The 25,449-nt window shown below is 58.2% G+C and overlaps 1 protein-coding gene across 5 annotated transcripts; it reads right to left on the bottom strand.

The window, feature by feature from the left end:
* Positions 1-140: 140 nt before the first annotated feature.
* On the bottom strand, positions 141-25,049 carry RNF157 (ring finger protein 157). 5 transcript variants are annotated; one of them, XM_053960463.1, is made up of 21 exons: positions 24,824-25,049; positions 19,619-19,737; positions 15,616-15,704; positions 15,031-15,177; positions 14,371-14,488; positions 14,207-14,273; positions 14,007-14,050; positions 13,576-13,623; positions 13,264-13,335; positions 12,598-12,757; positions 11,584-11,696; positions 11,043-11,281; positions 10,839-10,947; positions 10,532-10,643; positions 9,916-10,124; positions 9,718-9,783; positions 9,298-9,346; positions 7,705-7,815; positions 6,999-7,094; positions 3,077-3,117; positions 2,528-2,615 (listed from the first exon to the last, which is right to left on the bottom strand). In XM_053960463.1, the coding sequence occupies exons 1-20, from the start codon at positions 24,909-24,911 to the stop codon at positions 3,077-3,079; spliced, it is 2,097 nt and encodes a 698-aa protein (XP_053816438.1). In that variant the 5' UTR covers positions 24,912-25,049; the 3' UTR covers positions 2,528-2,615. The 5 variants fall into 5 exon arrangements, with proteins under 5 accessions (XP_053816435.1, XP_053816438.1, XP_053816439.1 ...); XM_053960464.1 differs by lacking the exon at positions 6,999-7,094 and having other exon boundaries at positions 24,824-25,048; XM_053960460.1 differs by lacking the exons at positions 3,077-3,117; positions 6,999-7,094 and having other exon boundaries at positions 141-2,615; positions 24,824-25,031.
* Between the last annotated feature and the right edge of the window lie 400 nt (positions 25,050-25,449).

Genomic DNA, 25,449 nt, shown 5'->3' with positions numbered 1-25,449 from the left:
CTGGGCTGTTTTGGAGAAGGTACCTGGGTGACAGGTGAGTGGGTTTTTACACACCACGCCGAAAAGGGTTTTTACACACCAAGTCCCCCAAACCCTGACTGCCCTCACCCTGCCACCACGAAATTTCTCTGGACACTTCGTCGACGTAAGATACCCTTTATTAAACATACTCTTAAAATCCAAAACATGCTCAAAGCAAAATCGTAAGCAGCAATCTGGTTTCCTTCCTTAAATCCCTGACACGTGGGGCACTGGAACAAGGGGCTGCCCCATGAGACACGGGGCTGTCACCTTCCACCCCACGCTGCGCTGGCAGCTCCTGCCTGCCCCTTATCCCTTCTGGGTGGCCGAGGACGGCACTGATGTCACTCATGCCCAAATCCCGTCTCTCCTGTGCCACCCAGAGGATGGATTCTTTGCTCACAGCCAGGCAGCAGCACTGCTCGGCCACAGCATCCTCCCGGCTCCTCTCCATCGCAGCCGCGGTTGCTCTGAGCGAGGGGCAGCCCCCACCCGCAGCCACCCCGTGAGTTTGTCTGGCTGCTCCTTCAGCCTTTTCACCGCCCAGAGGAGCCAGAAATCCCTCACGGTCCCTCCTTGTTCTGCTGGCAGCCACAAGCACCGTTGCAGCCTGTGCCAGGATGCCAGGCCAGCTGTCCTTGTCCCCTTTGAAACCACGAGGAAGGTTGGGCTTTGGTAGAGGAGGTGCCCCTGGAGCATCAGCCCGATTTTCTCTCCCCTGCCCACGCTGGAGACTTAGGGAAGAGATGGCTGCCGTGGTTTTCTCAGCTCAGCACAACGATGAACCTCCAAAGCTCTCCCTGTGTGGTGCTGTGGCTCCTTAGGGCTGGGACACCCAGCACGTCCCCAAACGGGGTACAAGGCTTGTCCCCACCACTTCAGCCCTCCCTGCTGTTTGCAGCTCCCACCTCGCACGCCACAGGATGGCCTTTTGGAGATGTCACCCCCTCACACCAAGCACCCAGCCCTGGGTTCCCAGGGAGGAATGTGGGAGCTGTTGAGCTGTTGAGAGGAGACACAGCCAGCCCAGAGGAGAGAGCAGTGGGATGGCTGGCTCCAAAACCACCTCTGGCAGGACCCACACTGGGGCCACAGAGCAAGCAGCTACCATGGCCTTGGCTGTGAGCCAGGCAGAGAAAACACCCCCCAGTCCCCAAAAAGGGCTTCAACCTTCTTTAGGAGCCACAGCCATGATCAGCAGAGCCCATGCTCTGCCGTGGGGATGGCACTGGGAGCCTGCTTCCCACAGCCACCCTTCCAGGGACACGGCTTTCAGCGCACAGACATCCCTGTGCTAAGGTGGCTCTGAAACACAGCTGTGTCCTGCAAAGAGGAGGCGGCCTTTGCTGCCACAGCCATGTGACAAAACCAGGTGGGGAAAAGGGAGGCTCAGCTTCCCACCTGGGCTGCCCCAAACAGCCCCAGAGCCCGCTAGCTTGGGATGCAGGGTCTGATGTTGCTCCAAGTGATTTCTGACTGTCCTTGATGCTCTCTGGAGTGGAGCCTGGCTCTACCAGTGGCCCCACCAGGCCCCCAAGGTCTGTGGCTTTATCCCTCCTGCTTTACTATCCCTGTGTGTCTGCCCTTGGAGAAAAATCCACTTATGCTGTCAGCCCAGTGCTGGCCAGAGGGATGGGGATGGAGATGGGGGCAGCTCCCACACCCTCACCCACCCCTTGCCACAACGTGTTAGGGGGAGGGCAGGACGGGTGGCATGGGGGTGACACTTTTGGCACTTGTTCCAGAGAGAGGGCACAGCCCAGAGCCCTGAGCTCACAGCAGGGCGGAAGACAGAGAGGAGGAATTGTCAACACCCCACGGGCTGGTGACCGGGCTGGGGGTGGTACCAGGCCTCCTGCCCACCCCTGCCACCCTGCTCGTGCCCTCGGGAACAGCAACCTCGGGGCCAGGCCCAGGAGCCCAGGTGCTGCTCAGGAGGAGAGCAGAGGGAGAGGGAGCTATGGGGGCACCATTACTGCCAGCGCATTAATGGGGACATCCCGTGGCCTGGGGACAGCGCAGGGCAGGGGCACGGTCCAGCAAACCTGGGGTGGGGGCGGCCCCCCATGAAAGTCAGCAGGTCATGCACCAAGGATGACAATCCCAACACTCATCCTACGACCCACACACCTGAACAGCATCCTCCCATCCTCCCCACCCACCCACATCCCAGAGCCCCCTTGGTGAGGTGACCCTGTCCCATCTGCTCCACACTTTGGAGGAGAGGAGCCTGGGGGTGTAAGATGACCGGGGGGGCAGGAGGGGACCCCAGCCTGTCCCCGCTGGGGCTGGAGAATGGGAAGGTGCTAGTAGGGAGCTCCAAAGTAACATGGCTTTCAGCCCCCACGGAAAAGTCGATGTTACCATCTTTTCTTTTGAAAATCAGTCCTGGTACAGCCAAGGGGTGGCAGTGACGATGCCCAGGGTGCCCAGACACCAGGGTCCCTCTGGGTGGGCAGGGGTGTCTGTGCCCCCACCGAGGCTGAGCCCTCACATGGGCAGGGCGGCCGCTGCATGCTCCGGGTCCCAGGGGCCAGGGGGGCAGCGGGGCCAGGTCTGCTGCAGCCCCACGTTGTTGTTGGCTGCCTCTAGGCCTGGGGGGAGAAAACGGGGGTTAGGGGTTCCTAAAGCCCACTGGTGCACTGGGCTCATTTTCCCATGGGGGATGCCATCTATTGTCCCAAGTAACGCCCACCTCCCCAGCCCCCCCTTGGGTTTTGGTTGCAGTGAAGGCTGGGGGGTGCCTGCACTTACCTCTCCAAGCTGGGGGAGCCCCTTAAACCCCCAATTTCTCAGGAATGCTGAGGGCTAAACGGGAAGCACAGCGTGACCATTGCTGGGTTTAAATAACCCAGATGAAGGGGGCCACCCATGGCCCCTGTGCCCAGCGAGAGGCCACATGCAGGTGTCCTGTGGGGCTGCAGGCCAGGCACCAAGGCACGTCCCCTTGGCCTGGGCAGTGAGGGGGCCACCAGCAATGGGTGACAACCCAGTGCCAACCCCCCGGGGGACAGGGCACGAGGCAGGTGCAGCTCTGGGGGTCTCATGGTCTCACCTATTCCTCAATGTTAATGGGGCAGGAGTCCGGCACGGCGGCTGCGAGGCAGGAGAGACCAGAAGGCACATGGTGAAGGCGGGAGCGGCGGCGGCGCGGGGACACGGGGACATGCACACGAGCGAGCACACCGGGTGACCGAGGGGCCTGGGGGTCTCATCGCCTGTGAACGGGTCTGGGAGAGGGGGGAAGCTGCTGCTGGGCACGGGGTGAGGGGTCCCCATGCGTGGAGCCTCCCGGGGTTTCATGCCAGGGGGAACTGAGGGGTGGGCATGCTTGTGGCACGGGGGCAGCTGGGTGCCTGCATGCCTCCTCTCCAGCTGCAGGTTCCCAGTTCAGGCAGCACCCTTCAGCTGGGGCAGGGGGGTGGCAGAGCTCAGCCCGTGGCTTGTGTCCCACGCCAAACCCATCAGAGGCTGCGTGGTGCCCTTAGGAAGGGGTGCACCCCTAAGGCAGCTTGGCTGCACCCTCCAGCGAGGTTAAACCCTGTGCCCAGGGCAGTTCTGAGCTGGAAGGACTGTGTGAGAGCATGCCAAGGCCAAGGGCTGAGGCTTTCTCAGAGGGGGAGCAACAAAATCGTGCGGCCTGCTGATTTATGAGAGGCGACAGCTGCCATTTCGAGTGGCTTTTCACGGCGAGCTCAGGCTGGAGAGCGAGGCATGTTAAGTCTGCAGATCCCGGAGGGAATGGATAATTAAACAGGACCACAAGTACATACACACGGAAATCCCATTAAGAGCTTGATATTGCCTCAGTCACTGCAGTGCTCCAGTGCAGAGACCCAGCTGTGCTCAGTGCACCCTTGAGAGGCTGCTGAGGAGCAGGGCTGGGGCAGCAGGACACGGTCTGGCCCTGGAGCAGGGTATCAGCCCTGTGCCCACCCATCTCCCGCCCCTTGTGCTGCTGGAGGGGTCTCCCCTGCTGTCAGCAGCTGGCAGACCTGCCCTGGGCAAATCCAAATCCCATCCTGGTGAAACCCAACCAGCTCGCCCAGCCCACTGCTCACAGCACCGAGCATCTGTGGCTTTAAACCAGGAGGAGTCCTCAGGGGATTTCAGGTTCTCTACAGCAGCTCCCCAGCCCCCCCACCTCGGTGAGAGCCTTCCTGGCAGATGTCTTTCCCCAGTTTCTCTTTCCAAAGCTGTTTTTCCACCCTGCCCCCAGCAGAGGCTGTGTCCAGAGGATGCTCTGAAACCTGGGGACAGCCCCTGCAACCCGTGGTCTGCAGGATCCACATAAGGACATGAATCTGTAGGTTTTAGTTAAACCTCGTGTCCTAAAATCCCCGGGATGGGGACTTTTGCCTCCTCACAAAGCTCTTTCCCACCAGATTGAAATCTGCAGAGATTTCAAAAGAAGCTTTGAGGAACCAAGTTCTCACCTCCATCCACTACAGAGAGTTCAAAAACATCATTATCAAATGCTACCAGCTTGGAGACTGCCCAAGAGACTTGACGGACTTGGAGATATAGACCCTTGAACACCACAGATTTCACAGGCCAGGATGCAGCTGCCTTCCCTACAATCACTGAATGGGGCTGTCATGAACTGGGTACAAGCCCTGAGAGGTTTTATGAACGATACAGCCAAAACAAAACCACAAAACATGGAACACCCCCAGTCTGTCTCACCACGAGCCTAAAGGACTGTAAATTTAAAGACACAATACTGATCTTAACTCCTTATGATATAGAAGCTGACTGTACTCTAGAGGGCTTAAGGGTGCCCAGCATACTCTCCACAACTGCTCCAAAAACGTCTCCAAAACCTGTAAAATCAACTCTGAACATTTCAAGGTCAAATTGGTTGAACAACAACAAATATTGTTTAATCCTAGTCCTTAAAGAGATGCAGACCAATGTTTCTGCCATGAGACCAAAACGTTCATCTTTTACAGGTACCTCCTCTACTGGGTGGTTTTCCTGGCTAAACCAGAGGCTGTTACCTCACACATCTAACTCACATACTGGGAACTGCAATAGGAGTATTGAACAATATCAGTCTTGAAACTCTGATCAGTTGGGTGCAACCATTGATAATTTGAACACTACAGATCAACCCTTTAGGTCTTCCTTATCTGCTGTTAGAAACACACAGTGATCAGCTTCAAATATCAAAAATATCCAAATGCTAATGACCAACTGGCTGATGGTCTGGAAATTGCTCAAAGCAGTGTCTTCAGCACTCAGCTGTATTCCAGCTCAGTTGTGGTTACACTCCCCCAGTTCTGGGATAATCACTGAATGGGAAAAGGGACTTTTATTCACTGAAATTTGAAAGGGCATTTAAATTCTGGTGGTCTTCAATCAAATTTTCTTATGTCTCCATCACCAGTAAGGTCACAGCATTTGTCTTAGCAATACAGAGTGCCTCTGTATATACCAAACACCAAATCGTTGTGGTAGGAACAGGATTAGATCCATTGGAGCACTGAGCACGGGCTTTTAAGAACAATCATACACATGCACGGCAAACCACTGATGTAGATTGTTGTGTGGTGAGAGAATGATAGGGGTTTATATGTGAAAGTAATATTTTGGTAGCCTAAGCTGTGTGTTTGGACACAGAGCTGTGTCTATCATTTCTCAGTGTCTCCTGATAATGACCCTGAATCCATCCCAGTGTCCATAGGATAAGGGTGCGTGTGTCTAAGAACCCCTTGTGACAATTTAACAGTGGGTGACACAAAGATACAGCTTTGTTAACAGCTTGAATCCACGTATTTGTAACTTCACCTATAGAGCAGCATGTGACTTCAGCTACTCCCTACCAAAAACTGTGCACCAAAATGCATATTACATGTGTTATATGACACTTTGTCTACAACCCCTTCTGGAATGGATTGTTAAAAACTGGTTAAAAACTGCTGGGACATCCTGATCTACACAAACTGGTACAACTCAAAAAGGAAAGTCAGAAAACAATGATCATTGTCCAATATTATGTGGAAAAAATGCCTCATATCCTACAGCAAGTGAAAAGGGGTGGAGAACGTCATGTCTGCCATTCCCAGGGGACCATGGACAGCCTCAAAGCCCCCACTCTGCACCTCCCCAGGCCTCTGCTTTTCCCCACAAATGCTGAGGCTGGATCACCCCTCTCATGCAGCACAGCTCGTGCTGAGGGCTGCAGCTGCCGGACACAGGGACAGGTGTGGTGGCCAAAGGACGGAGAGGGGATCCTTGACTGGGCTCAGCCCAGGGACCAGCTCCTGCACCCCAGCCCAGGCAGGGGACAAGGCCAGTGCATGCCTCACAGCAGAGCAAGAATTTGACCCTGTGCTGGAGCCATCTGGGCTGCAAAGCTCCCCCTTCCTCATCCTCCCCCCAGCACAACCAAGAGGGATGCAGTCAAGGCTGGCTTTGGCTGCTGCCACAGCCAAGGGATGCTTTGCCAGGCCCCCCAGCAAAGCAGAGGTGCTGCTGGGACACCCCCAGCTCCCTCCCCAGCCCCCCCCAGGCCAGCAGGATTCAGCCAGCTGCTGACAGAGGGTGATGGAGAGGACACAGAGCTTTTGTAGCAGGCGCCTGTTCCTCCCCAAGAGCCTCAGCCATGTTTCTCCAGCACAGAAACCACCAGGAACAGGCAAGGCAGCAGGAGAGGAGGCTTTCCCAAAGGAGCAGGGGAGAAGAAAGGATTTCCCCTCTCTCCAGTGGGTTTCACCCACCCTCTTCGCTCTCCAGCACCTGCTGCAAGTCTGGGACCTGCCACAAAGTCAGCTGAAGGGGCAAGGCACAGGCAGAGTTGCTCTCAGCTTGTCCACAAATGTATTGACTGAGACCCCATGGAGTGTGTCGTTTTGGCTTTTTGTCTCGTTTCCCCACACACAGGCTGGGGAAGCAGAGCCTGCAGGGCTGGGCAGGGTCCCCAGCCCACTGCCCCCTTCCACAGAGGGGCCAGGGGTGTTCAATACATTTGTCACCTTTGGGCAACTCTGGGCAGGGAAGGGGCACAAGCGTGGGTGGAGAAAACCGTGTTGGCACAGAGCGAACATGAACTTTCACGCAGACGGAGGAGCCTGGGGGGAAGGAAGAAAAAGAGGGATGGAGAGAGGCTGGGGGGAAACAAAAATGGAAGGAGGGTAGGGGAGAAATCATGAAGAAATGGGAAAGACAGATGAATGTTGGGGCTCTGTAGAAAGATGACCTGGCGGACACACCTCGTCTCCCTGGCCTGGAGGGAGGACAAGGCAGGCAGCTCCTGCTACAGCTGGACTGCCTGTGGATCACATCCCAACCCAAAATACTGCTGTGCCCACCACAAGCCTGTACCAGGCTACAGCTGTGCCACACAACCACCTTCCTAAGGAGGACTGGTGCCTCCTGGGGTACCAGCAACCCCCTGGCCAAGGCACGGAGAATCCCAGCAAAGAAAGTCTGCAGCTGCCTGGGGACATCCCAGTCTGGACAGGCCACCCTGACCTATGGATTGTGACATGGCTGGTGCTCAGCTCCACAGAGGAATGGGTGGAGGGGTGCAGTGAGGACAGCCGGGCAGGGATGGTAGTGGCCAGGATGGGAATGATGGTGACAGGAGAGGAGGGATGGATGCAAAGGGCTGGGGGGATGCAGGGAAGAGTGGAACTGTCCCCCCCACCCCAAGTTCATGTTCAGCAGATGGCCACTCACCAGGTAAGCAGGCCTCAGAGCACAGTTTATTGTCCAGCGCTTTCACGTGTGCGATGCCCATGTCATTGTTATTGTCACACCTCAGACCGAGGAAAGCGCCAGTCCTCGGGCCTGGAAGGGAGTTAAGGCAGTTAACGCCACGGCCGGGCTGGGGCTCGACGTCGCCTTTTAGCACTGGGGGGTGGGATTTCTGGGGCTTTTCCTCTCCCCTCCCCAGCCTCTTTCAAAACAAAAAATGACACAGAAACGATGCATCAGGGTGGGAGTGGGTGAAGAGTGGACAATAACGCCTGGGCACGGCCCCAGCTGCTCCTTTCCTCGCACTGGCCACATCGGAGGGCAGCGGAACAGCGACGATGTGGCCACGGACATGAGCATGAACCTGCCCAGGGTTCAGCCAAACCTTCCCTCTGGCACAGCCAGGCTGTGGTGGCACCCATCACCTCCTGCAGGAGCCTCTCTGGCACCAGCGGTGCAGTGAGAGCTGCGTGGATGCCAGGAAGAGGCAGTAGCTGGATGCGTGGGGCAAAAGAAGCCGTAGCCAAGCTTTTGCAGGGGGCATGGAGGCTTTTAGGGATGAGGGAGGTAACTCTGCTTCTTAGCATCGCTTCTACAAGAGATCAGCCCCCAGGTTCTTACCTGCATCCATCAGATGCAGGTGACTGAACCTCAGGAGGGATGTTCCCAAATGTGCCAGCAGCCCTGCTGAGAACAGGTGCAGGACTGTGTCCTAAGGAGAAAGGCCATCCTGCTCCCAGCGTTGTTGGGATGCCCATGGATGTCCACCACAACCCCTCGTTGCTCCTATGTGTTACACTTGAGTCTCCCCATCAGCATGAGCCTCTCTGCAGGCCAGAGGCCATGATTTGGGGATGGGTGTTCCATGGGTGTTCCTGCTTTCCAGCTTGGCTGAGCATCCGGGTTGGATGGGGAAATAGTTTTGTTGTATTTTTGCTAAAAAGAGACTTGGAAATGTGGGAGGGGGCACACTGTGGGCCTCCCTGTTGCCCAAAAGCAATCCAGGGCAGATGGTGGCCAATGGCATGGTGGTGATCACCTCTTTCCTTGGCTGTCTGAGCTCAAGTGAGAAGGCAAGAGGAGCCCTCGGTGTGAGTGTGTTGACTTGCAAAAGCACATTGAGGACAGGCCAAAGAAAGTGAGGAAAGCATCCCAGAGGGAACAGCTCTGCAGCCCCTTCCTATGGGAATCATCCCAGACACTCATTTGTACAGGGGAGAGTTTCAGAGACTTGAGAAAAGACCTTGGCAAGGGAAAAAGTACAGAGAGAAAGAAGCCTCTTTCCCATTTGGCTCCTTAGAAAAACCATTGGCTCCTGCACACCAACCATGGCCTGCTCCATGTCCCACACTGAGCTCTCTGGGTCCCTGTGGCTGGCTGGCTCCCCCACCCACTGGTGTTCAGCCCCCCGTGGGTGTGCCCACGGTGACAGATGTTCCTCTGACTCCAGTGCCCACGGGGTCCCCCAGGGCTCTCCCTGATGGCAGCGGGGGAGCTGGGGACAGCACAGCACCTCCCACTCGCGGTGACAGTGAGCTGAAAGCGAGGGGACAACAACGACCCAGGGCCTTTTACCGTCTTCCTGTGTGGGAGAGGCGTCCTCGTCCTCCAGCACATCGTTGCCCTGTGGCACAGGCGAGAGGCAGCGAGTGTTAGCCCAGGGCTGTGCCAGGGGCTGTTCCCAGGTCCCTTTGGGGGAACATCCCTGGTCCCGGGGATTCCATGGATCAGGACTGTCGGTGGGGCACAGCCCCACGGCCCCATCCATCCCCAGGGCAGCCCTCAGGGACATGGATGCGTGGGCAGCGCGTTCCCCAGCCCAGCTCTGGGGGAATGTGGTGCCAGCTGCCCAGCTTCCCCCTTCATGGGCACAGCTGGGATCCCCCCACGGTGCTGGCTGACACCACAGCTCCCAGCTATGGGCACAGCTGGGATCCCCCCACGGTGCTGGGTGACACCACAGCTCCCAGTTCCTCGTGGGATGGTTACGGTTACCTCGGCATCGCGCTCCTCGGCAGAAATGCTGACAAAATTCACATCCGGGGACTCCACAGGTGTTGACTGTAGGAGGAAGGTGGGAAAGAGGGAAGGAAAGCAAAAAGAAAAGTCTGGTGCCAGTGGTTTTGGAGGAGGAGTTAGATCCCATGGGGAAGCTCTCCAACCTGGGCTCCACCAACAACCCCCAGTCCCCACCTCTCCATCAGAGGCTGTGGCGCTTGCAGCCGCGGGCGAGGGGAGCACGTCCCCCTCCTCTTCCTCCTCCTCCTCCTCTTCCTCCTCTGTGCCAGGGGCAATGTAGGAGCCAGACATGGAGGACACGGTGTCGGTGCTGAGCTGGGAGTGCTGGCTCTGGGAGGAGGCCATGGACATGACGGACTGAGCCAGGCTGCTGCTGACGGGCTCTGGGGGAGAGCAGGGGCTGAGGGGGCTGCTGGACCCCCCCCACCCACTGGTGGGAGTCATGGCGCAGCACCCACTGATGGAAAAGGGGCTAATGGGGAGGAGTGGGGTGGAGAGGAAGAACTGGCTGCATGCCATGGAGATGTGATGGGTGCAAAGCTGCCAGCAGCAGGTCCCCAGGGCTTACAGCTCCCCGTTTCTGGGTCTACGGGGTGACAAAACAGGCATGATCAGTGCCCCCATGACTCCCACCTCCAGGTGTACAGGTGACAAAGGAGAGGTGACACCCTGGGGCTCCATCCAATGTCCATGGCAGGGTAAGAAGGGGCCATGCCACAGTGTGGCAGTCCTGAGATCACGATGCCACTCTCCTGCCCTGCCAGTGCCTATGAGCCCCTCCATGCTGTACCTTCTGGGGACGAGATGGTAGAGGACAGGGGTGTCCCAGTGCACGAGGACTGGTCGATGGCTCCTGATGATGACAGGGTGAAATTTTCACTCTCTGGCGTTGCACCACATTCCTGGAAGAGGAGCCCACAGGAAGGATGGGATAGGGGATATTCAGCATGGGTGGCCCATCTCCTCCAGGCATTCTCATGGATGGAGGAAGAGCCAGAAGGGGCAACTCCAGCCAGTTCTCTCTGGTCCCAAGCCTCCCCCAAACCTGCTGCCCCCCCAGTGCCTCAACTCCTTACCATGTTTTGGACAGTGCTCACCTCCTCATGCCGGGCTGGGGATCTCCTCCTGGAGACCCTCAGCTCGGACTCAGTGCACGACTTCTCATCTTCCTCTTCGGGCAGGATGGAGGAGTTCTGTGAGATGGACCTGGCCAAAGGGGCAGAGCAGAGGGTTTCACCCCTGCCCACAGCCCCCAGACCCCCTGAGCACCCCCAGACTGCTGTATCCACCCCAGTACTCACTTGGAGATGCTCTTCTTCAGCTTGAGCCCCGGGGGGCCGCAGTCGGGCAGGCGCTCAAGGGGTGACAGGGCCCTCAGGGGGGGCAGGGGGCCATCGCTGCCGTAGGAGGGCAGGGTCCCCACGCCCGGGGGGTCCCCCAGCGCTCGCAGGGGCAGCGCAGCCGGCGACGGCGTCAGCGGCCCATTGAGGGCCTCCAGCAGCGACACCACCTCATAACCCGGGGGGATGTTCTCCGAGGACTGGGGAGAGGGGGACATGGGGTGAGGATCCTCCCTGGGCCATTCTGCTGATCCCCTCACTCCCAGTGGGATCAAGATGGCCCAGGAAGAAGCTCAAACCTAGAGAATGGACACCCAGCCAAAAACTTTTTTTTTTTTTTTTTTTTTTTTTTTTTGTAATATCAACCCTGCATTTTTGCAAGATGAATTTGCAATAAATCCCTGTTCTTCAGAAACACACAGATCCCCAAACCTCCCCATGGAAGGAGGCCATGGTCCCCTGGTGGAAGAGGCCAGGGTCCCACCTTCAGCCAGGCACTGACCGAGTGCTCCTCGGAGTCGGAGGTCTGCGAGGCGATGATGGGGTTGAAGCTGGTGGGCGAGAGCGGGCCCAGCTTTTTCCTCATGGCTCGGATTTGAAGCAAGGCTCGGAAAGCTGTGGCAGCAGGGAAAAAAGGGAGGGGTGAAAACCAGGCAATGAAAGGAGACCTGTCAAAAAATGACACCCCGTTTCCCAAGAGGGGCATCCCCAGTGGGGCTAGAGGGACTGCAGAGCTTGAGGGTGGGAGATGCCAGCTCATTCCTAGAGCACTGGTTGAGCAGCACCTCGAGTGCTGTGTCCAGTTCTGGCCTCTCAGTTTGGGAAGGACATTGAGATGCTTGAGCATGTGCATGGGAAGGCAACAAGGTTGGTGAGGGGCTTGGAGCACAAGCCCTGTGAGGAACAGCTGAGGGAGCTGGGGGTGTTCAGCCTGGAGAAAAGGAGACTCAGGGTGATCTCATCACTCTCTACAGCTCCTGAAAAGTGGCTGTGGCCAGGTGGGGTTGGGCTCTTTCTCCAGGCAGCACTGACAGAACCAGAGGACACAGTCTCAAGCTGCACCAAGGGAAATATAGGTTGGATATTAGGAAAAAGTTTTTCACAGAAAGGTGATAAAGTTCTGGAATGGCTGCCCGGGGAGGTGGTGGAGTCACCATCCCTGGGTGTGTTTAACACAGACTGGATGTGGCACTGGGTGCCAGGGTTTAGTAGAGGTGTTGGGGCTGGGCTGGACTCGATGATCTTGAAGGTCTCTTCCAACCCGGGAATTCTGTGAATTCTGTGAAAAATGACACCCCGTTTCCCAAGAGGGGCATCCCCAGTGGGGCTAGAGGGACTGCAGAGCTCGAGGGTGGGAAATGCCAGCCCATTCCCAGAGATGCCAGCCCATTCCTAAAGATGCCAGCCCATTCCCAGAGATGCCAGCCCGTTCCCAGAGATGCCAGCCCGTTCCCAGGGACCTCAGCCCGTTCCCAGAGATGCCAGCCAGCCCACCCAGGCTCCCCCCGGGGCTCACGCAGCCTGCAGATGGGGCAGTTGTTGGCCTGGTAGCGCAGGGTGTCGGCGCAGGTGTTGCAGAGGCAGAGGTGGCGGCAGGGCAGGATCAGGGTGTCCCGGACGTCCGACAGGCAAACCACGCACTCGGCGCTGTTATCGCTCACCTCGTCCTCGGCCACCTGCCCAGGGGACAGAGGGAACTGCTCGGCCTCGGGGTCCCCAGCCCACTTGGCACCAGGATGGGTGCTCTAAAATACTGGCTGAGCACTCAGAGAGAGTTCTGCCTGTGTCCATGGGCTGCCTGCTCTTCAGATGACCCCTTGGGACCTCATCCCTCTCCTCCAGGAGACTGGGAGTGAGGCCAAAGGAAACAGAAACCCAAACTTTCACCCCAATTTTTACATATTAGAGCAGAGCATAAGGCACATTCCTTGCTTTGAGCCCCATGCTTCCCATCTAAGCCATCACCCTTCCCCCAAGGGACCACAAAGAATGGGAGGAAAAAGCTCAATCCTTCAATTTTCTGCCTCCAGCAGCTTCGATGCCAATGCAAAATGTCCCCAGGCATCACCAGCCCTGTGCTGTGCTGCAAACTCTTGCCCTGAGCATGTTTCAGTGGCCAGACCTGGGCTAGGGGAAGGGAAGAAGGAATGAGGGATGCAGGCAGGGGAACGCAGGCACACACCTTGGAGTCCTGTGTGTTGTACTTGTTCTCGATGCCGTAGATCTCCTGCAGGAGGTAGCTCACACCATCCACCTGCAATCCCACGGGGAAGGGGTGAGGAGCAGAGACACCTTGCCCAGAGCCACTGCGGCTCCCCGCCCCCTGCTTGGGCCAGTCCTCCTCACTCCAAAATCCAGGGGTTCTCTTTGCATCGATAACCTTAAAATTGCACTCCCTGGGAGCAGGGGCAAGGCTGGGAGAGGCTTGGGGCTTTGGGGGCTCCCCAAAACCCCTCAGTCCCTGCAGGCTGTGCAGGGACATCTCAACACTCACCACTTGCTTCTGCTTGAGGGGCTTCACGCAGAAGGTGCCATCACTGTGCTGGAGGGAGGAAAGAGCACATGGGTGGGCACCTCTGGGCTGTTGTGCCAGAGCACCCACCCACCTTGTGGCTGTCACTGCTCCCTCCCCACTCCCAGCAAGCCCATTTTGTAGGAATTCTGGCTTTTCCTGGCAGTCCAGCACCAGGTAGCTGTGGGAGGTCACACACACTGCAAAGCTTGTTGGAGGAAGGAAGATGGACTTGAGCCCAAATGCCTTAGAAGTGGGTGCCTAAAATGAGGGAATAGTCCCAGGATTTGAGAAGCAGCCTGAAACATCCCCAACCCAGCAGCACCATCCTGATTCCCAGGGATTGCCCAGGCTCCTGTACCTGGTGGGTGATGGAGGTAGGAGGAGGGGGATGACCCCAGCTTGGCACTTACCTTCTCAAAGGTGGCCAGCAGCACATGGCAGTGCCCACTGTGCTCTGCAAGACACAAAGGAACACGCAGAGCTCAGGGGATGGGCAGGGGGACAGGCAGAGCCATGGCAGCAGTGAGGAAAAGCAGGAGGCTCTGCCCAGCTGGCATCACAATGCCAGCAAACTGGGAAAGGCCATCGCAGCAAGGAACCCCCTCCTCACCCTCTCCTTCATCCACCACTGCCTGCACCACCATGGGATAAACCTCGCGGTCCAGGTCAAAGCCCAGCTGGAGAGAGACAGGGGAGGCTTGGTGAGATGGAGCAGCACTGAGGCTTCATCCCACCTCCATCTGCAGGGATGATGTGGGGGCTGGGGGGACCCACCTCCTCCTCGCTCCACTCGGACGGGTCGATGGTGTGGGAGGGGACACAGAACTGCTGGCACACCCCCCGCTTGTAGTGCACCGTCTCGGACTGCAGGCTGTTGTCCCTGGGGGTGTAGCTGTCCCATGGAGAGAGGACAGGGTCAGGGCACCACGGGTGTCCCCACACCCCTCCCGCTCTCCCCAGATCACGGAGATGCCAGGAAAATGGGAGGAGGGGGGTGTCACTCCTCCCCTCCCAGATGCCTCTTGGGGCTGAGGTGAGAAGTTCTAAAAAAGGCTAAAATAATCCACAGGGTAAAGTACACACAGGGCAGCCAGCACAGCATAGCAGGGGACAGGGACAACTCCACAGCCAACCTGGAGGGGGCTGGGGGGAAAAATTATTTCCCCTGGTCTCAATTCTGACCTGAAGGTAAAAAGAGGGAGCAGGATGTGACAGGGAAGGAGGTGGCAGAGGTTGGCAAGGACCTGGTGGTGGCACCTGGGGGAAACAAGGAGCCCCCCTCCAATCTCAGCACCACCCTCAGCTCTTTCCTGTCCTGAAGAGGAAAGATCCTCAGGGGGGAGGCTCCATGTCCATCAGGCAGGGACACACACCAGACTTGGGGGGACATAAGCCAAGCTGGGGGGTGACACAGGCCTGTCTGGGGCCCCTCACCTCGCCACCCCATTCTGGAATTCCTCAGTTGCCTGGTAGTAGATGGTTATGGCCACACGGGTGTCCGTGTCGAAGGTGAACTCCACGTTGTAGTGCACCTTGGCTTTGCTCACTTCTTCCCCCGGGGTCTTCACCTCCTCCGAGCACCTGGGGAGCACAGAGGGTCCAGGAGACAGGCTTTGGGGTGCTCCAGGACTAATCCCCTCGGCACCAAAAGGGGCTGCTGCCCTCCATCAGGGGACACTGAGGCACAACAAGAGCGCCTGGCATGCCCAAGGTCACGGCTGCAGGCTGGAAGTGCCGCAGACAGATTTCAGCCGTAATCCCACATCCCCCGGCCCTGGCGCAATCCCCAGCCTCCCTCCAGCAAAGCCTTTGGAAGGTGGGGGAGGAAGAAGAAGCAAAGCACTTCAAAGGCAGCGCTAAGCTCCTTTAATCCTGCGGCACTGCCTGTGCTGCACGCGGGAACCAGGAGGGGAAGGGCAGCAGCTCATCCCTCCATCCGTGCCGGAATGAGAGCCCCGTGCCCACCACCCCTGGGAGCACCCAGCAGGACCCTCCCTGGCCACGGGTGCCAGGACTCACTTGACCAGGCGCAGGGTGTCCTTGCGGATGTTGATTAAGCTCCTGAGGGTCTTCACAGGTTCCTGAGGAGGTGGAGCAGCATAAGGGAACTAGGACAAGAGAGACACCGGTGAAGGCAGACGCACACGGGGGCACTGTGGTGGCTGTGGACCCCAGTGACCCAAACCCAACACCTTACAGAGGGAATTGGGGTGGCCTGGGCATCTGGATGGGTGCTGAGCACCTGCAGCTCCTGCTGGCACTTGGGTACCAGGCAGCACGATGACAGGGACATCCCTCCACAAACAGCAAGCCCAGGACAGCAGGGACAGTTTCACTGGGGAGGGGACACACAGAGGAGCTGTTCCTCGTTCCTTTGGCTGGAGGGTGAGGGGGATGGGGGGCACAGGACAGGTGGCTGCTGATGGAGTTTTATGCTGCTGGATGAGGCTGGGGAGAGAGAGGCTGAAGCTCCCTCCCTGCCTACCAGCCAAGAAAAAACAGGCACAAGTGTCCCAGTTTCCTCCCTGTGGTGGATGAGATTTGGGTGGTGGAATCCCTGCCAGCCCCGTGCCCAGAGCAGAGAGCCAGCAAGGTGTCTCGGCAAGAGCAGGCAGGCAGCAGCATCCCTGTCATCCAAGGTGACATTGTCCTTCCCAGTCCTTTCTGTCCACTTGACAGAGGCTACAGGGCTCCCTGGGGAGAGGGGACATGGTGGCACCCTGGGGACACCCTCTCCTTGGCACTGCAGTCACCCAGAGGAGACTGAGGGCAGTGGGGAAGGGATGCAGGACCCACCTCCCCCCTCTCCATCTCCATCTCCCAGGTGGGTTTAGCTCCAGGAGGGATCAGCCCTGATCAAGGCCCAGCTCCTTGGCAAGCTGCCCCCATGTGCCACGGGACAGCCAGAGCCAGGAGGGTGTCAGGTGCCATCAGGGATGGCAGATGGTCAAAGAGCCTCAACTGCTGCCTCTGGAGAGGGAATAGTGCCCCTCATCAAGGCACCCACTGCACCCCAATACCAAGAGGACAAGAGTGAATTGCAGGTGGCACTTGCGGATGCCCTGCAGGGAGCCAGCTCAGCTGCCCATTTCCCATTTCCCATGTCCTTGGTGCCCTCAGATGGGACAGCCATCATCACCTAAGCTGTCCTCAAAGCCATCATCACCTTTCCTGTCCCCAAAGCCCTGCAGAGCAGGGATGGGACTGGGGCACCTGTGCTGGGCTTAGAGGGACAGGAAGGGACAGGCAGAACCCCTCAGTGCAGGCACAGCTCTGTCCCATCCCTGCTCCATCATCCCCACGTCCAGCCACCCCACAGCTCTGATCCCACAGGTGCCACTAAAGGCAGATTAAAGCCTAGGCTGGGCACAGCATGGCTGATGGCATCAGAGGCTTTGACATGAATTGCCAGCACTGTGGAACTGTGTCCCACTGCTCTCATCCTCTTCAGGAGGGGAAAAGGGCAGCAGAGTCATTAAACTGCTGTTAACGAACTTTTTTATGAGTCACTAAATGTGCACCTGCAGAACCGAGCACCTGCAGAGTCACCCGTTGCAGCTGGAGAGGAGAGAGTGAGAACACGCTCCAGGCTGAAGCTGGGCCATGTCATGACAGGTTGTGCCACGTCGTGATACATCCCCTGTTACTCAAACTAATGCAGTCATCCAAAATTGCTTGTTTGCACCTCACCCAGTCAAACCATACCCAAACCAGCTCTGGCAGGGAAAGCACCCATGGCTGCACCCCCCTCCTGCTGCAGCAGCCAGGGGTGGGTGACAGAGGAGGGAAGGGGCAGCCAGGTCCCCCAGTGCCACCCACAGGGGCCGTGGGGCTGGGCAGGATGGGGAAGTGCCACAGGCAAATTTTGTACTGCAGAAACCACTTCAGGCTCTTTCACTCCCACGTGTGAAAAGCATTTTTTGGGGGTGGTTGGATTTTTTTTTTTAATTAAATTTTACAAGCCAGACTTTGCATATCAGAAAGGGGGCTATTCAGAGGACGTTTTGCATCTCCTCACTTTTAATCAAGGTGAAACACAACAGAAAAAAATGGGTAACGGTTGCGGTGAAGAATGTCATCCACGTGCCTATAGCAACATTTGGTGCAGACCAGCTTTTGCTGAAGTGAAATAAAAACCACCCTCAAAAGTCTGTCTTGGGGTTTTTCTACAAACAAACTCCAGCAGCCTTGCGTGGGCACGGAAACCCAGTGGCACATTTCAACAGTTCCTGGCTTCCCCTCAGTTCCTGGCTTCTCTGTTCCTCAGCCCCTGCATGGTGGCAGCTACTTAAACCTGCAACGCCCTTCCCAGCCCCTTGGGAACCTGTTCCCAGCTGGAAAATCCAGATTATCATGTATCCATGGAGGGGAGAACCTGCACAGCCCCCGGCTGCCCTGCACACCCCTGTGGCAGCAGCGCTGTTCATAGCTCCAAGTGCTCTGCTCAAAGGGGACTTGGGACACAATTCTTCAAAGATCACCTGGTCCTTGATCCCCAAAATTAATCCCCCACCAAAAAGCAGTGGCCATCTTTAATGTTTCCAGCCCAGCCAGGCTCTCACAGAAGGTCAGAAAGCAAAAGTGTCGCAGCCAAGAAGCATCAGGACAGGACTTGGAGGCAGCACCAGAGAGGCCCAAGTGTTGCCTGGACCAGAACCAACACAGATCCTCCCCAACTCCTCCCTGAGCCCCCAAAACTGGCCTGACCCAAAAGTCCAGCCCCAGAAGTGCCCCTGCTCCCCGGGGAGATGGGATCTTTGTCACAGCTCTGCAGCCCAGAGCCATCAGTAATTAAACTGGAGCAGGACAATTTAGCTCGTGATGCTGTATTAATTCTCTCTGCTGTTTCCAAGCTGTTCCTTTGCCTTCCCTGCTGCTCTGCTGACATGGGAACTGCTCACTGGGCAGTTTAGAGGCTTTTACTGTAATCAAGAGGATTTCTCAACACTCGCTGCTGGAAGAGACCCTGAGTGCTGACGTCTCATTTTCTGGGGAAGCACAGAGGAGGGAGAGAAAGGCTCTGCCTTTGGCCACCCAGTGTTCGTGGGCTTTGTGGGTGCTCCTGGCCTTGGCTCTGCCACAGCCCAGGGCTGGACACTTCCCTGCTGAAGGACCACACGATGCTGCCAAAACACTACCAAAGGCAATTCCAAGGAGGAAACAGGAATTTTACTGGCAGCAGGCAATGCTTGACAGCTTGGCCAGAGCACCAGGCAAGTTTATCTTGACTTAAGAGAAAAACTTTGGTGACTTTTAAGTCCTCACCCTGAATCTTTTGAATACTTAACCCCCCAGACTCCTCCAGCCAGTGCTAGTGAGTTGTCCCATTGCTGAGAGGCACCCAGATGAGGGGGGGACATAACTCCCAGCCCGAACCCTTGCTCTCATTTCCTCCCTTTCCAAAGGCAGCAAGCACAAAAACCATCCCCAGGGGCCTGGAGTGTAGGGACCCCTCCAGCCGGGTTCCCTTGTGCCCTGAGACCAGCTGGAACTGGCAGCACCCAGCACTGCAAAACCCATCCATGCTGTCCCCAGCCCCAACCTACTCCTGGCCTTTTTACTTTTATTTTATTTCTTCCCCTTCCTTGCTAGAGCTTGGGGAGTAATTTCATCTGTTCCTGTCCAAGCTGCTCTACTACCCTGAACCACACCAGGGCTTCTGTGTTATGCCCCCCACCATGTGCCCTCCTGTCTGGGATATGGCTCCTGGATGAGATGGGGAAGGCAAGAGAAAATGCAACTCTTAGAGAGGGAATGAGAGAGAAGTTGGATTAAATCAGCGCAATTCCCCTCCACCATTAGTCCCTGATAGAAGACGCTGCAGCAGGATCCCAGCCCTTGGATGAGCCATCAGAGAATCCACTCAGCCCGCTCCAGGCGGGCTTGGCCGGCTCTGCTCCTGGAGGGGGACAGCCAGCAGCCTTGTCCCGCACACCCCATGGCACACAGAGCCTCCACCGGTTTGGGAAAGGGCGTGCCGGTGCCCCGGGCCCCCCAGCCCCGTGTCCCCGCCGGTACCCACCACCACGGGCCGGTTCCCCAGGAAGTTGAGGTCGCTGTTCTCGCCGAAGAGGTACCCCTCGGGCTGCGCGGAGTCGAACTTCTCCCCGCCCATGATGAAGTGGTTGGCAAAGTAACTCCCTGAAACGAAAACACAGCGAGCGCCTGAGCGGAGGGGGAGGAGGGGGCTCCAGCCGGGCGATGGAGCGGCACCAAGCCACCGGATCGATGGCTCGGAGGTGACTTTGTCCCCAGGGTCACCTTGCTGGGAGCCTTTCTGGTTGAGCTGACGCGCTGAGAGCCCCCAGGCAGGCAGAGGCTGCCAAGGGCCACGCTCCCTGCCTGCCCTCCCCTCTTCCAGCATCCCACCCGCTCCAGCACCACGGTCCGAGCCTGGGCGGGGAGAGGCTGGTGCAGGGGTCCAGCCCCAGGGCAGCGCTGGCCCTCGGGGCTGCTCCATCCCTGGGATTTAACAGTGCCTGCTCCCCTTTCTCTATCTGGGAAACTCCTGTGAGCCCCAGCATGGCCTGAGCCACCCAAGGTCACCCTGACCTTCAACCATTCCCGCACTGGCAGGAGTGGAGGGATCCCGGTCCGTGAGGAGGAAGAGGAGACGGCCCCTGGGGCAGCAGAGCAGAGCTAATCCTGGCCATAAACACCAGCTCATGCCCCGAAGGAGGCAGGAGAGGCAGGGGCACGGCCTGACCTGCCAGAGAACCGGCGAGCCCCGGAGGAGCCAGGCTGGCTCCCACATCCCCGGGGATGCTGCCGGGAAGGGCAGCATGGAGCCGGCATGCAGCCCAGGGCTGCTCCTGCCCAGAACATCGTGTGCCACCCAAGGCAGCGTGTCCACAGCCAGACACTGCCCAGACCAGCTGCAGCTGCCACCAGGAAGCCACCACAACCGACCTGAGTTCTGTCAGTTCTCAGCCTGCAGCCTTATCTAGGAAGGGCTCACCTGTGTGAGGCAGGATTTTGGGGTCCTGTAGACCCTCCAGGAGGTCAGCACCTGCCCTGCAGAATGCTCCACATTGCCCTGATGAACGCTGGGCAATGACCAGGGCTCTTTCTTCCCTCACAGGGCCAAAACACCGGAATGTCCCAGCCCCAAGCTGGGAGCAGCCCCCAGGTCAGGTCCTTCCTCACTAAAGGAGAGTTTCCTCCCAGCCTGGCCAGGAGACAACTGGTGCCTGCTCCTTGTCTGTGAGATCTGGGCTGTGTGGAGAAAGCTTGTTGTGGCACAGGAACTGGCCAGGCAGGAGGGATTTGAGGTGGGAAAAAAGAAAAAGGTGGACAGGGATGGGGCAGCAGCAAGGGGTGAGCAGAAGCACCAGGAATCAGTCAGATATGGACACAGTGTCCTGCATCCTGACAGCCACAGGGACAGGGTCTAGCTTATAACAACCCCAAACCCATCAGCACAGATCCATCTGCACCCCCCGAGGGACACCCCAAAAGCAAACATTTGGGGACCAAGATAAAGGAGCTTAAGCCTGGGCTGCAGCTCTGCTTGTGGGTACTGCAATCAGCTTCCAACAGAGGCAGGGACTGTCCCGGCTGGATCAGGCTTTAATACTGCACTGAAACCCAAAAGGGAGCCCAAAGCCCAAGGGGAGGAGTAGGGGGGATCTAACTCGGGGCCAGGAGGGAGCAGGGAGGTCACACAGCTCTGCCCCAGGCCCCGTGGTGCAGGGATGCCTGGATGCAGTGAGCCCGCTAGCACACGTCGACCATCAATTATTGATGCCTGCTGCTTTCAGGTCCCATTTTCCATGTACATAATTTATAGGCAGCTCGCCTGGAAGGACTCGGCCAGGTGGAAAAAAAAGCCTCAAGAGCAAAGTGCCTTCGGAGCTGCCTGCAACAGCACAGCCAGGGGAGAACGGGGCCATCCAGAGCTCTTCCTGACACCGACTTGGAGCAAGAGCAGGAGATGGCAAAAAAATTACATTTAAACATGGAAAAAAGCCAGCCCAGCAGTGAGGAAAAGCTGGGAAATGGAGCACAGGCTCTCTGTGATTGGCCCAGCTGCAGTTTAATGCGTGCTGGGGGCTCCCACAGGATGGGCAGAGCAGGTGAGGACCATGCTGCCATCACCCAGTCTCTCTGCCAGGGGTTGGGAGCATCCCTGGGTGCTGCAGGCTCCCAGCACATCCCCCAGAGGCTTCAACTCCCTCTTGGCAGTGGGCAGAACCAGCTCTGTGCTTCCTCCCAGGAAAGGTCCTCCTTCAAGAGGCTTGAGGCGTGCCAGGCTTTTCCAGGGAAGCACCAGCACAGGAAAGCCCAGGGCATGGGCAGGAGCGTGTCAGTGACTCCCTGGACATGGCTGGGGGGCAGGGAAGCACTTTCCCAGCCACAGCCACCTGATTATGGGCTGACTGTAAATCCAACGCCGACTTCTGGCGAAGGAGAGCCTGTCAAGGACAGCCACATCTCAGGAAGGGCTGCACAAAGCGGCTGCTGGAAAGGAGGAATAAACCCCACTTGCCTGAGGTTCCCAGCAAAAAAAAAAAGTCTTTGTGTCCTGCACATCTTCTGGCACCAGCACACAGGACACATCTGGCAGCAGCTGTCAGCTCCTTTTCCCCATGAGTGCCAGCGATGACACCTTGTCCAGCTGACAGAGAAGGGCGAGGACCCTCGTGTGTGCTGTGCCCGTGGCTCTGGCATGCAGTGACACATGTCCTGCATGTGCCCCAAGCCATTGCTGCCCTGTGGGGCTCTGGTACTGCAGCCTCTGGCTCTCCAGCGTTACAGCCTCACTCTCCAAAGCTGCTAAAACAGAAAAGCTCATTCCCAGCTCATCCACACACTCCTGGTGAGGGAAGCACTGGGTTTGCACAGCCTGCAGTCAGCCCAGGTGTGTGGCCATGGCATGGCGCTGGCACAGGGACACCCTGCGGCTGTGGGTGCCAGCACAGGGTGCTGGGATGGGCTGGTTAAAGGCTCTGGGTGCTTCTGCCCCTGGGCAGCCCTTTATTTGATTCTGTGCTCTAAAGTGGGCAGCCAGAGCCAGCAGCAGCCAGAGCTGAGGCCAAACCCTGATCACAGCACTGCTGTGTCAGCCCTCGCCTGCCATGGCTCTGCCACCACCTGGGCTTGTGCCCCCACGACTGGGGGTGCCACTGCTGCATTAATCCCTGTGCTCCTGCCCCCAGCCAGGGCCCTGATCACAGTCCCGTGTGCCCCAGGGGAGCTCAGCTGCCCCCTCAGCTGGGGACAGGGCCTGAAAGCTGGAGACTTGCCCCAAAAGCCATCCCAGTAGCCAGGCAGTGGGCTCCATCTACAGCCCCCGCTGGCTCTTCCTCCCAGTGGCAGCCACAGAAGTAAATCTCAGCCTTTGTTTCAAAAACTATGGTTTAACTAATCCCATTGACATCCTGTCTGAAGAGGATGGGACCCCCAGGATGGGGAGATGTTAAACTGGGACAGGACACAGCTGCCCTATTCCCATGGGCTGCACTGGCCATCCCGAGAGAGCCCACAGCCCAACAGCCAAAGCCACATCACAGAGAGAGGGAAATGCCCCAAGGTGCCATGAGATTCCCCTCCAGGACCACATTTCCAAACCAGTGGCTGTTTCCAGGTGGCTTTCGAGGTGAGGGAAGTGCTGCTGCCACAGCGCACTCGGCTCTGCTGCCCAGCACGTCCTCCCTCGGCTGCCGGCAGCGCTGAAGGCAAATCCCACTCGGATTAAAGGCAAACCAGCCATAATCTCCCAGGGCCACCAGCCTGCCCTTGTCCCAGTGCAGATGGCTGTGTCACCTGGGCACCTCCTGCCCTTCCCCCGAGGACCCTGGGCAGCACCAGGACCATCCCCCCCAGCTCTGCCCAGACCCCAGCAGTGGGTGGGACCAGGCCAGCTGAGCACAGCCAGGAGCCCCAGGCTCCCCCTGGAAGCCGGAGTTAAGCAGCAGCCTGGTGACCTCTGCAGCTGAGATGAGTTTGGAAGTGCTCAGCTGGGTGCACTTGCACCCTCCACCCCTTTGTACCCAGATATCTTCAGAGCCCCTAAATAAGACAGGGTCCCAAGGGAAAAACTTGTGATGCATGGAGACACCGTCCCTACAAAGAGCAATCCCATGGATGGGTTGGTCCAGCCTCAGCTGGCATCAAAGTGACAGGGGCCTTGAAACTACATAAAAAGGGGAGCTGGGGGAGCCCTGCGGGAGGCCAGGCTGTCAAGGATCAGCCATCTCCAGCCAGCTGTGCAACCTATTTTAGATCAAATTTAAAAAAAAAAAAAAAAAAAAAAAAAGCAAGCACAGCTTTTCAGGACAAGCACAGGGTTTGTGTTGGCTGTAATTCTTGCTAAGGAGGCCTTTAGTTGTAATTAATGAATAATTTGTCACAGTGCTAACGATCCCAGCATTTACCTTATCCTATTAACTACCAAAATAGTTACCTATTAATAATATTTAGTGCTCTAAGGATCCTGTGATCTCCTCACATGCACGCACGGTGCTCCGGGGCATCACCCACCGCTGCTGGTATTTTTGCGGCTCTAAAGCGCTGCCCACCCAAGGCCTGGACCCCATCACCCCTCTCTCCCTCTCTCCCTCCCCAGCGTGCCCCCCTCGGACACCTGCTCAGCCGGGCCCTTGCAAGGGAAAGTGAGGCACAGAGGGGAGGGATGGATTTTCCAAGGTCACGCACAAGGTTTGAGACAGGGCCGGATTCGGGAGCGGGAGATGAATCACCAGCAAGACTCGAGGCAGGGAGAGGAGCCGGGAAGGCGAAGGCTCCCCACGGCAGGGGCTGGGGTGCTACGATGGGGCAGAGCCCTGGGAAGGAGGGATCCCCTCCAATCCCTCCCACCCCAGCCTCCCTCATCCTCCCGGGAATTTAAACCCAGGATTTTCCCGAGCAGCCAGCACTGGAGTAACAGGCTATAAAAAGCGCCTCCGGAGCCTGGTGCCGCAGACCACGGCTACAGAAATAATTATGGCAATAATGTCATTAAAGTCGCGTCAACTCAGCCAAGTTTGGGAAGCGGGCTGTACTGCCCGGAGAGGGGTGACCCCCATCCCTCCCGCGCCGAACTCACGCAGGGTGCCCCGCACCAGACCCAGATTTTTAGGGTGCCCCCCCCCGTGCGTCAGCGTTCGCTTTGGGGTGCGCAGGGTCACCCCGCCCGGAGCAAGGTCGTGGCCGGTGCCTGCCCGACTCGCTCCCCTCTTTCCCTCCCCATCGGCGGCACCGGGACGCGAGACACCCAGGAGCTCACCGGATTTCGGGGGGTATCTGTAGACGGAATTCGCGGGGATATCCACTTCCTCCACCCCTGCGTTCTGCCGGCTGGTCAGGGCCCCCATGGCCGGGCCGGGGCTCAGCGGGCGGGGGGCGGCGGGGAGTCCTCCCGCCCGGGACCGGGACCGGGACGGGGACCGGGGCTGGCGGCGGCCCCCGCCCGCAGCATCCTCCGCTCCGCTCTGCGCCGCGCCCGGCGCCGCCTCCGCGGCACCGCGGGGCTGCGACATTCGGGGCGGGGCCGGCATCGGCCGGCACGCCCCGACCCGCCGGTGAGGTGAGGGGACGAGATGATGCCAGGATCACCCTGCCCCAGTGTCCACCACCCACCCAGCGGCGTCCCCCCTCAGGTGCCACTTACCTGTCCCCCCGCGGTGGCACACGCGTGCCCACAGTGCCACCCACCTGCCATCTCCCGTGTCACCCAGTTTCCTCCAGCACCGCTCAGTGGCCCTCCTCGCCATCACCCGCCACCCTCAGTCACCCCGCAGTGACTTCTGTCCACCACGGCCCACCCTCCTCCCATCGTTGCCCCAGCCCCACCAGCTGGGCGGCACCGAGCAGCAATCCACGCTCAGGGTAGACGAGGCAAGGTCCCTCTGT

Source organism: Vidua chalybeata, chromosome 19, assembly GCF_026979565.1.
Source record: "Vidua chalybeata isolate OUT-0048 chromosome 19, bVidCha1 merged haplotype, whole genome shotgun sequence".
NCBI classification, from domain to species: Eukaryota; Metazoa; Chordata; class Aves; order Passeriformes; family Viduidae; genus Vidua; species Vidua chalybeata.
Note: the sequence above shows the minus strand (reverse complement) of the source record. Positions and strands in the feature narration are given on the sequence as shown.